General features: G+C 36.2%; 1 protein-coding gene across 1 annotated transcript; it reads left to right on the top strand.

Annotated features, from left to right (window-relative positions):
- Positions 1-187: 187 nt before the first annotated feature.
- LOC100378978 (dipeptidyl peptidase 1-like) lies at positions 188-6,973 on the top strand. Its single transcript, XM_085497033.1, has 6 exons — positions 188-271; positions 583-759; positions 1,819-2,113; positions 2,235-2,390; positions 3,823-4,073; positions 4,789-6,973. Exons 2-6 carry the CDS (start codon positions 597-599, stop codon positions 5,280-5,282), a joined length of 1,359 nt encoding a protein of 452 aa, XP_085353159.1. The 5' UTR covers positions 188-271; positions 583-596; the 3' UTR covers positions 5,283-6,973.
- Positions 6,974-11,959: the final 4,986 nt, after the last annotated feature.

Below are 11,959 nucleotides of genomic sequence, written 5' to 3'. Positions count from 1 at the left end.
TCTAACTTAGTAATGACGAGCCTTCGAAATGTTTAAAATGCTCTGTGTCTTATTATTCTAATATTAGTTGAATTCCTACACTGAATGATAAATCAGTTTGTATTTCACAATATTATATATTTAACGCACAGTAGCAATTTAATAGTAGTATTGCTCGTCAGAAATAATTGTTTTGGTTTGGGATGCTAAAAAGTTACGTAGGCTAGGGGGAATGAAATCCGCCAACTTTTCACCCACTTTCGTTACGACTGTGCGTTCACACATCTTTCAGGTATTGTCCATTTAGTTACGGGTTATATTCCTTTTATAACGGTCGATTTCGTATCATATGAACACCATGTTTACACTCACATTTTCTGAATTTATCGTGCCTTGTTTTCGAGTGCAATCATGAACGCCCACAATATTGATCGCTCCGACCCTGCACCTGGAGCCTGAGATGGGTTCAACCACAGTTCCTCTATCACAACCACAGACTGTGATGGAAGGGGAAATGATCTTTATTTTATAAATTTGTTTCAATGCTTCCTGTTGCAATGGAGTGTTATAACATACTTTTATTTCATTTTTATCTTGTACTAGCTGGCATTTAAAATATGGCTTCGATTACCAAATATTTTTTAATATGCGTATTCATTCTGCCATTGGTGTATGGTGATACCCCTGGTAACTGTACATACGACTCCATTCTCGGCAGCTGGGAGTTTTCCATCGGTGAAACTGGTCATGATAATTCAGTGAACTGCACAGGTTTTACAGGTGTGTTGAGCGTTTCAAAATACGAGATTATTTCTAGCAAGCTAGGATAATTTGTCTTGAAAAATATCTCGGAAACCCATCCTGAAGTTGAATCCAACTAGCCAGTCAACAAGTGCATTGCACAATGATATAATTTAAAAATGTTGTTCCATCAGTAAATAGAAATCTTGAATTTGAATAGATATTTTTAAATATAAAAGGAATGGGTTACATTGGGTTTCATGAAGGCATGAATTTGTTTTGTACAAAATCAATATAAATGTTCATAAATGTCAAATGATCATTAAAAACAACTTGACCAATCACAAGCCTTGGTAGATAAATACTAAGTGCATAGAACTCCATTGCTGTCAGTTTACCAGATACCTGTCCTTAGACATTGGCTTGTTTTCACAATTTAATATTCTGTGCCAAACAATAATGGTACTGCATGTACCTGCATACTATTAAATTTATTTCATCAAACATTTTGGGATATATGTTTTCTAAATATATAAATGGCCATAAAACAAATTCACGTCTTCGTGAAACCTGATGTTATTGTCGAGGGGAAAAAAAGGTCAAACATGTCAAACAAAAAATTTTCATCTGATCATCTACAAATAGGTGATTTTCCGAACAATTGCGAGATCTCGCGAGATGCATGAAAGACGCGCGTCGAATGTCTGCCGCAAAAATCGAACGATTTGATTTTGAACTATAATTTCTTTATTTCGCAGCTTACATTGACCGGCCGATCTTCGACAGAGGAATATTGCTTTCGAATACCCTCACTTAATCAAAATTGCCTATCATCAAATGTGGACAGCACATTATTAAGCATGGAAATGTCCCCGAAATACTTTCGCGTTTGTCGAATCCCACGCGATGTTTGACGCGACTACGACGCTATGACCTTTGTTTGTCCTGTTTTTACGTTCGATTTCATGTATAACGCATGATTCTCGCAGTGTACGAAAAATGGTCTATTTGGAATGAGATTAATTACTTTGATAAAATTTCTCTTCTTAGTTCTCAGTTATGAAATTTTTTTTCTCTCTTTCTTTTTCTTTGTTTCAGCTCCAGTGTTACAGAAGTTAACAATAGAGCTGTACTTCCCAGATGTAGCATTTGATAACTATGGCAACAAAGGAGTCTGGATACTCGTGTATAATCAAGGATTTGAAGTTGTTCTGAACAACAGAAAGTATTTTGCATTTTCTAAATATGTAAAAAGTGGTGAAAACTACACCAGTGTGTGCAGCGAAACATTACCAGGATGGTCACATAATATAGATGGCAATGATTGGGCATGTTACTATGGTAAAAAAATAAACACAAAGACAGACTACAAAACTGTACAAGTCAAAAACAGGTTTGACTATATGTTTTGCTATATTTTGTCATTTATGATTTACTCCTATGCAAAAATACATATTACAGTCCAAACTGCTTTAGAAGGACTTTGTGTACATGTTATGCATTCTCATCTTTAGGATGTTGGATGATGTACCTTACAAAGTTAACAAAGAATTCATAAATCAGATCAACACAGTGCAGAAATCATGGACGGCTACAGCTTATGAAGAGTTAACGACGATGACGATTGGAGATTTGATAAGGAGAGCAGGTGGAAACAAATACACATTTCAGTAAGTTGTAACTCCTTTTTTTTTTAATTCTTTTTTTGTCCCAGGCGACAGTTCCAGACATTAAGTGTCACTGTTGTCTCTCTTGACTTTTTTTTTATGTGCAAATTGCAAGTGCAAGCAACGACACATAGTGCATTTTGCCACAGAAGTCATATTCATGTTTGGGACTACATGACAGGGCTGTGCGGCCATCTCTTTGTCAAATGGCAATTTGTAATGCGCTATCCTGGTGTCAACCAGGCCCGGTCGAACACAAGCACCTGCGGACCTTAACCAAGGTTCCCCCAAAATTGCATTCGTTAGTGAATGAATCTCGGCCAGTGGAATTGGACTTCCCATTGAGTCTGTGGCACACTCATCCAGGGTAGGGGTCGACCATTTTGATGTTCAGCCTAAGGTAGGATTTGAACTTGGGTCTACCGATCATGAGTATGGTGCGACAACCACTATGCTTACCAGTGACCGGTGTTTTATCTTTATGTAGTAAAAATCATTTTCCTCTCCTAACTGTGACAAATATTTTACCTGCCAAATTTTTATTTACATAAACCCTAACCCTGGGAACTTTTACACAATTCTTGTTGTTCTATAAGGGACCTTGAGATTAATATAGTACATTATCATTAAAAATACAAAATGTTGTTATACTATTATTAATACGTATCCAATCATTTATTTAATTTATATCTTCATTAAGTCAGACAATCACCAGTGGGATAAACATGTAACAAAAACTCATTGTTTGTATCCATTCTGATTCTGAAGAGGCTTGTAATATTTACGCTATGTTTTTCTCTGAAAAACTGAAATGAAATGAACAAGCAGACATCTGAATAGTGGATACAGATATTCCAGTCTAGTTTTGATCACAACAAGTTTTTTTTTAAATATTCATTAGGAGGAGTTCAACTATTAAAAGTAGGCAGTCAAAATCACACTGATTTTGGAAACGTGTCACTTAAGATATTTTTAGAGAAAACACAAAGCTAAGGAAACCTAAACAATGCTTGTTTTGATTTTACAATGATTGTCACATATAATTAGAAACCAATCAAACAATGTGTTACGGGTAGTTGCTTTTGATATGTGTAAATATTGGTCAGATTATTGTTATTGGAAATCCAGGCATGCATGGTACAGTAGTTAGTGTGTTCGCATCACATCAGAGAGGCTGTATGTTTGATCCCTGGAGCCAGATACTGGTAACTTGGCTTCCTACACCACCAATCATGCAGTATGACCATCAGGTGGGAACAATCAAGTCTGGTTAAAGAACTCCTCATTGCTAAGATAAGCTGATTTACGTAATAATTGCTTGTTCCTCTCATGTCTATAGATGTGGAGCTCGGCGTCTAAATTTGCAATTATATTCTTTGTTTCTAATATCGTTTCTCATACATTTACATATTTTTGACAAAAACAATATTTTCAGACCACCTAAACCAGCTCCAATCACCTCACAGTCTGCTCAGATTGCTGCCAATTTACCAGCAGAATTTGACTGGCGGAACGTGGGCGGAGTGAACTATGTAACACCTGTACGAAATCAAGCATCATGTGGTAGCTGCTTTGCATTCGCATCCGCTGGAATGTACGAATCAAGGCTAAAAGTGATGACTGCTAATGAAGTGAATATAACAATATCACCACAAGATGTGGTCCAGTGTTGTAATTACTCCCAAGGTAAGGTGTTGCTACTAACAGTACTAATTCTATTTGCAAGTTTGATGAGATTCTCTTAGAAATAGCAAATAGAGAATTTTCTATTTATGGATGAAAGTACAATATGTAAATTTCTGAAATTGGGTACTGATTTTGAATTTAATTATTTTTATATATTTAAAATTTTTCCATACTAGAATCATCATTATTTTAATACTATTTCTATTATTATCATATTTCAAAATTGATTTTGATTATCACATTTCAGGCTGATCTAGTTCATTTCTGGAATCAAGTACAAATTTGGATGAGGAAGATCACAATTAATAATTGTATCCACTTTAAGTGACATCCCCATCATAGTATTCAAATTAGGTGACATCCCATAAAATTATTCAACTTGAGTAATATCCCATAATAACATTCAACTTGAGTGATATCCCATAATAACATTCAACTTGAGTGATATCCCATAATAACATTCAACTTGAGTTATATCCCATAATAACATTCAACTTGAGTGATATCCCATAGAGTTATATCCCATAATAAAATTCAACTTGAGTGATATCCCATAATAACATTCAACTTGAGTAATATCCCATAATAACATTCAACTTGAGTGGTATCCATAATAATATTCAAATTAAGTGACATCCCATACTTGCCCGAACATAATATGTATATTGTTTTTACTGTTTTTAAATGAAAAACAAAATAGATTATCATATTTCAGGGTGCTCTGGCGGTTTTCCTTACTTGGTTAGCAAGTATTCTGAAGACTTTGGATTTGTAGAAGAAACCTGCCTGCCATACACCGCTCAAGATGGACCATGTGTCAGTGAGATAAAATGTAAACGACATTACGGAACAAAGTACCGCTATGTTGGTGATTTCTATGGTGGATGCAATGAGGCCTTAATGAAAATTGAACTTGTCAAAAATGGACCAATGGCTGTTGCTTTTATGGTTTATGATGATTTTATGTCCTACCAAGGCGGTATTTACCACCACACTGGGTTACAGGATAAATTTAACCCATTCGAAATCACAAATCATGCCGTACTGTTGGTCGGGTATGGATACGATCATGATACCAAAGAAAAGTTTTGGATTGTCAAAAATAGCTGGGGTACTGGATGGGGGGAGGAGGGTTATTTCCGTATTCGTAGAGGTAATGATGAATGTTCAATTGAAAGCATTGCTGTGGAGTCAACGCCAATTCTATAAATTGATGTACTTAATATTATAAATTGTACTGTCCCTTAGAGTTTAGTTTGTGCGTTTTAATTACCATATGATGAACAGCAGCTTAAAGCGAGAGGGTCGTCACCTGAGCACACGAGGGAATTAAGTCCAAAGCGATGATAACCACGCTAAAAGCGCAAAGGCTCATGGGTAAACGCTTCTTTGTAAACATTGACACACTATGGCCATCTGAAGCATCCGCAGGCGACGGCTCCCTCGCTTTAATTAATTACCATATAATTTCAGTTGTGGCATAAACTTGTAATGCAATCATTCCAGTGAGCGTCTCATAGCTTTGCTGTTAACACTTGATGTACATGCTTGGAGTTATGGATTATTAGCATTTGTTTGATAATAAAATTGGATTGGAATTTTAACATATACAAGAAATCATTGTATGAACAAATCAATTACTGTCAATGTTCTCTTGGCAAAAAACATCAAAATCAGTATAAATGTGTCGAATCTTATTATCTACTTTGATGAACACACTGAACTGTGACAGGTGTAGCAGAACAGTGAGCTATATTATCAAAGTAAATTATTAATTCACCACAGTTTTATCACATGACATGCTTGGTGTAAACAAGTATTTTACAAGTGTTCATGTCGTTGTGTACGTAATATTGCATTTAAAGTGGCAATAGCTGTAAATATTAATTTTTTTTCCCTCCCATTTATATATTTAATAAAAAAATTCCTTTGTAGTTAGTGCCAATTTGTAATGGCTGTCCACAAAATGTGGACATTGAATTCATAGCATATACACTATATATCAACGTTATTTGCAAGTGAAAAAAGCTGGCTGCAGGGGTGTGTCTGTTTTACATAGGGTGTTATCTATTGATATCAAGTTTGTCAAGCAAACCTCTGGAATAACGATAACAGGATGACAACTTATCCTGGACGAAATGTTTAATATGTTCATCTTCAAAGGCTAAGTCTTGCTGTGACAGTTCTCACTAAAAGTGTGTGTCATGCATCATTGTCAACTGGCTTGCATTCAATTTGTTTTCAACACCTTAAGTAGTATGCAAATTTTTTATGGGGTTACTCTTCTGTGATCCACATGTTTTTGTACTCATACTAGTGTCAACCACACAAGCAAATAATATGCTGCTTTAATAAGGTAACAAGTTTTTCCAATGTTTTCCTCCACTATTGTGTGCTGGATGCCAGAGGAAGGTGTGGACTGTAAGCAATATAGTAGACATCAATTATTGAGCTGAAAATTCTGTTACATAGACACATTATTGTGTTGGTGAAAAAATGATACATGTATTGTTTGTACTTGATCGGAAACATATAATGTAGAAGCATTTTTATTGATTGCTTAGGTATCACAGGACGATTGTACTGTCAGGGTGATATACTGTACATTATATAATATTTCATATTATTTTCTGTATTGACTTTCTGTGCAATTTGTATTGCAAAGACGACTGCACACAATTCTAGAGGAGTTAGCTTTGCCAAAATGAACTATTTCAATTTTGATTTTCTCAATTGCTTTGATACTTGATATGGGTGGATCTCTGTCTATTTTTTGTAATATTTGGTGAAAAATTATATTTTTGAATTCTTCTTAAACACTAAAAACTCTTGCTTTGATATATTTATGGTGTACATTATTTTTGTTAACAATTTGAATAAAAGTTTACATGTTCTCAACAGCTAGAGCCAAACTACTGATAGACAGGTATTCTGCTGGAAGCAGTTTCTCTCATCAGACGCTGGTCTCCTCATGTTCCCCTTCCTATGCAAGTCCCTTGCAAATGCAGAATTGTAGTATGACGCCGAAGAGGCTGTTCTGACTTGATCAGGTCCCTGGAGAAGTGCATCATTCAGAGAGACACCATTCAACTTTAATATCGCTTGAGTCACATACTACTAGTATCTGAGACTTCCTAGGGTGGTAAGTGTGGCAAATACCAGATTTGGATCTAATTCTGACAGTAGGACTGGACTAGGATGTTTACGTTCAATAACCTCTCCCATGAACTGTAGGTACTGATACTGTTGTACATTTGTATTTGGTTCAGGAGGTTGTCACATGATCAGAACTAAACAATTTTCCCATGAATTGTGCTGCTGCTATGTTGATTATTTTCATTCAACCCTTGGGATATTTTACTATAATAGGGCGTGTCTACATTGCGCGTTAAAATTTGCATATAACATTAGCGCGTAACAAAGTTGTGATAAAGGAAAGAGTGGTATAAACAAGGATCAGTGATTACTCGAAATCGATACCAGGAAGGGGGGAGGTAAATAAAAAGTTATATAACAATTTATTATAATACATAAGTTTGTCCAACTCCCTGTGGTAGGGGTAACCTTGTTACACTGTTCGGGGGGGGGGGGTCAACAACCATCTCAAAATACTGTTTTCTGAGAATTTATTGGCCTTTGTATTTCACCATGATGGTTGCCAGGCGGTGAAAATGCCTGACCCGAGAATAAATGCGCTGCGCAAAGTGGAAGCTGTGTTGGCTTGGATGTCGAGGCAATACAGCGACGATATCCATACATCATGCAACTGACTGATATTCAGACCAAAGCTATTCAAGCTATACTTAGTGCCAAGTTTGATGTGTTCGATTTTAGTCGCACGTACTGGAAATTTATGTTATTATGCTTTACCGGTCCTGCGACCATCGAGCGTTGTAATAGTGTTGTCACCACAGTTGAGTATTACAGAAGAGTAGGTGTTATATTTCAAAGCTTATGACATCAGAAATGCAAAGCTCTAAGCAATTCCTGGCAGTCATTGTATCAAAGCTTTCTATTGGTCGGTAAACTTTCTACCGCGCAACCACGTGACATACACGGTTATGAATAGAATTACCGCACGGAGGAATGTCCGAAGGGAACAACACCATGCAGGCGGACGATGAGATAATATAGACATATCTTTGAGTAAAGTGTGGTTGCTTGGCTTTGGTGGGATTGGTATAAATTTAAGCCCTTTGCCAGGGGCAATGACCTCTATTGGCGTTAGAATCTTATGCTAAAAATTCTGAATAAAATAAACGAACTGAGCTAGATCGACCAGCCGTTTATTTCTAGCTAGCTTTGCATTGCATTTCTTTATTCTATGTATCTGTTTGCATCTTGCAATGTGTTTCATACGTAGGAAGTGTCTATTTCATTTTATGTTATTGGGTGTATGTATGCAAGTCCATAGTAATAATGGTAGTTCTCTTTTGGGAGGATGTGGTGGCCCTGAAAAGGGCCGTTTAGTTTGTTTTGTTTTATTTGGCTGGTAGTGCATGCATTTCCCACCCTTTCGGTGTTCCTGCACTCTCTTCCTCGTTTGTTTGAGGAATTGCCTTAAGTTTTGTCAACAGCCAGAGCCTGATGTTCCTTTCCAGCCAAACGCTTGATATCTGCAAACACTTCTTTCTTCCTCCTTTACCAGAATGGTCTGAAATTTTAAAGATGAGTCGGTAACTAAATATCGAGTAATTTCATATATTGTTTTGAAGTTTGATTTGATATAAGCCCCAACTTTCGTAGGAATGCCCGTAGACGACTTCAAACCAGGAATAACAGGGTTTTTTTCAAAATAAATAAACTTTTAGGAATTTTTCCTAATAAAGAAAATTTGTGTATAGATTTGATCTGATTAAGAATAGACCATTCTGTGCGGTAAAGTTTGGACAAAGATTTTACCGAGCGTCTGGTAAAAGGTTTCTGTGCTGGTGTGAGCGGAAACTTCAGGAGGTGGCTTTCTGTCAATCGTCAGATCATGGAGGTAGAAAAGAGACTCCATGGTCAGATCAAACATAGGAGTATCAATCGCTGCGTCAAATTTTTCTATGGCGCTGATGTCTTCGGATGTCGACATGACAGGATTGGAATAGATACTGTTGTTTCTGTCGGTCTTAACGTCTTCTTGGTCTTTTATATATTCTCAGGAGTGGACAACCGGTCATTTTCACCGCGTGCAGTGGCAACCATCCCGGTGAAAATAAAGGCCGAAAACTCACAGAAAACGGTACTTTGGGAAAGTTGTTAAGACTCTCCTGAATAGAGTAAAACGATTAACCCTGCATGTACAACATATATAAATTTTGTTGCTCAAGGTTACTTCACAGTTGGGTTTGTGTTGTCTTCTCGACTGTAGCTGTTTTCACTGGTGTTCCACAGCAGCTCGCGCAGATCTCGGTGAAATTCATAGTGCGCGTCTTACTTATCGGGCACGTGCGCATAGCAGGGGCGTCGATCATGGGGGGGAGAAACACCCCCCCCCCCACTTTCTGAAGGGTGGGGGACTCAATATCAACTGTCCCCTCCACTTTCCAGACTTACCCAAATATCAATAATCGGCTTATATCAAAGCCTGCGTTTGTGTAAGGCCTTTGGTTCTGTGTACATGTACTGTATTCTTAATGATCAAGAATGAAAATCCCCAAGTATGCACCAAATGACTTCATTTTGGTTGCATTTTTCAAAAATGTCTACCTTCTGAGGGGGGCACATCCCTCCTCGGGGTTACACCCCTATGTTCCGACATCCCTATATTCTGACACCCCTTTGTTCCGACATTCCAATATTGTTCCGACAACCCTATATTCTGACAACCCTATGTTGAGATGCTATGTTGAGGTTCTGACACCTACGAAGTTTTAGAAACGTTTTTGACATTTCACTGCGTTTTTATCTCTTTACTATAAGAAAAAATATCATTATTCTTCTTCAAATATTATTCTACGCTCACCTTTTGTAACACAATGTTACATTTCTTTACATTAAAAAATAACCATGCCGGATTATAATACTTGCCACTCTTCTGGCCATGGGCTTTCATGGAGGTGTTTTTGTGATCATCGTCGGCAATATTCTCAGACGCGATGTATCCTATCAAGCTTCAGACGCAAAATATTTATTTTTTTAATTATTGCCAAACGTCCAGATCCACAATAAACTATGTACCTGACAGTCTTCATGTGGGCCCCTGACAACTTGTACTCGGGGAGACCTAAATTACATTGTTTAGTACTTTTATGTTCGACGATCATCCAATAAATTCTGAGCCGGCCAGAATGTGCCATATTTTCAATGGAAATATGTACGCTAGTGGTTGGAAGCCAAAATTGGATAAATACCCCTCCCCATGGTAGAACAAAGCAACATGTTTTTTCTCTGTCCACCGCGATCAGTCTAGTTACAGAGTACTGACTGTACAATTAAAATTACAACAAGGCTGTCAAATTTACATGCCATAAAATAGACAGAAACATGGGAATTAATTTGGTCAATTTTGGCCATAGAATCTGAGCTGTTTTGCCCCCGAAAATCAGGGTAAATGTGTTAGCTTTAAAAAATTATACACAGCGTCAAATAAAAAGGGAATTTTATGGGATCAACCTTATACAAAGATATAATTACGTAATAGCCTGTCACATATTAAATAGGAATACCTCAGACAAACAACATCATGTTATATATCAAATTTAAAGCTATATTGGTGTAGCGTACAAGTATTACGTTGGATATTACATTGTATAATCCATTACTTATTTACATTATGAATTCATTAACTTTATTATACATTATTCAAAATCATCAAATGGTATTTTCTGGGCAAATCCTGTCTATGATAAAATGAATTAGTCATGACATATTCATGTATTTGAAAATAAGTTTTTTTTATGTTTTCTCAATATTTTATTTATTTATTTATTTATTTATTTATTTATTTATTTATTTATGAGAACGCTATTACACTGCCAAGAAATTACATATAGATAAAAATGGAATTCAAATAGATGGCGAGACGTTGCCTGACCTAAGATTTACATAAGTAAATTAAACATATGTAGCAAAGAAGTTTGGGTAATTTACACAAACGTAATATACAAAATTGACGACTGCACAATGGGGCGAATAGGCAGTTTCAAATACATCTGCAGAACACGAAGGATATTGACAAATGAATAATGTAAAATATAAATACGGGATATACATGTTTTGGCAGATATAAGGATAAGTATTTAAATTGTGTATTATACCAACTGTAATTTATGAGTGTAACATATGGGAATATTTTCAGAATAAAGAGGAATATCAGAACAATGCAATGGAACAACGAAGAATAGAATAGAATAGTGCTTTCTGACTTCCTTAAGGAAATCTGTCTAATATGGACCTTAATCTTGAACGATGAATTATGCATCAAATTTGCAGGTACATGTAGTATAAACTTGTGCAATATCCTCGCATTAGAGGAAGCCAGCCTATTGTACATTTGAATTAATCAGATAAATATCTGATAATTCTCGATGTTTTAGATTGATATTATACATTAGTCTACAGCTGGGTGGTGCCGTGGTTTATTTTTTTTAAACATGGAATTCTCTGAGACCTATCAATGTCTTAGATTTATAGGAAAACGTATAACGTGTGGAGGTAAACAAGGAATGTTGGCCGAAAACACACAATATAGGAATGGAAAGAGATAGTGTGAAACATTTGTATTTTTTGGCAATCTCAAAAATTTGTGCAAACACTACGGAATGCTAAATGCAGTGCCTATTCATCTCTCGCATAATAAATAAATGAATAAATAAATAAATGATTTTAATCAATATGTAGATAAACTTGGAAAGGTGCTACCGGATGTAAACGGCAATCTTGCAATTCCGCGACTGATG

This window comes from Saccoglossus kowalevskii, chromosome 3 (genome assembly GCF_978046115.1).
Source record: "Saccoglossus kowalevskii chromosome 3, keSacKowa6.1, whole genome shotgun sequence".
Taxonomy (NCBI): domain Eukaryota; kingdom Metazoa; phylum Hemichordata; class Enteropneusta; family Harrimaniidae; genus Saccoglossus; species Saccoglossus kowalevskii.
Note: the sequence above shows the minus strand (reverse complement) of the source record. Positions and strands in the feature narration are given on the sequence as shown.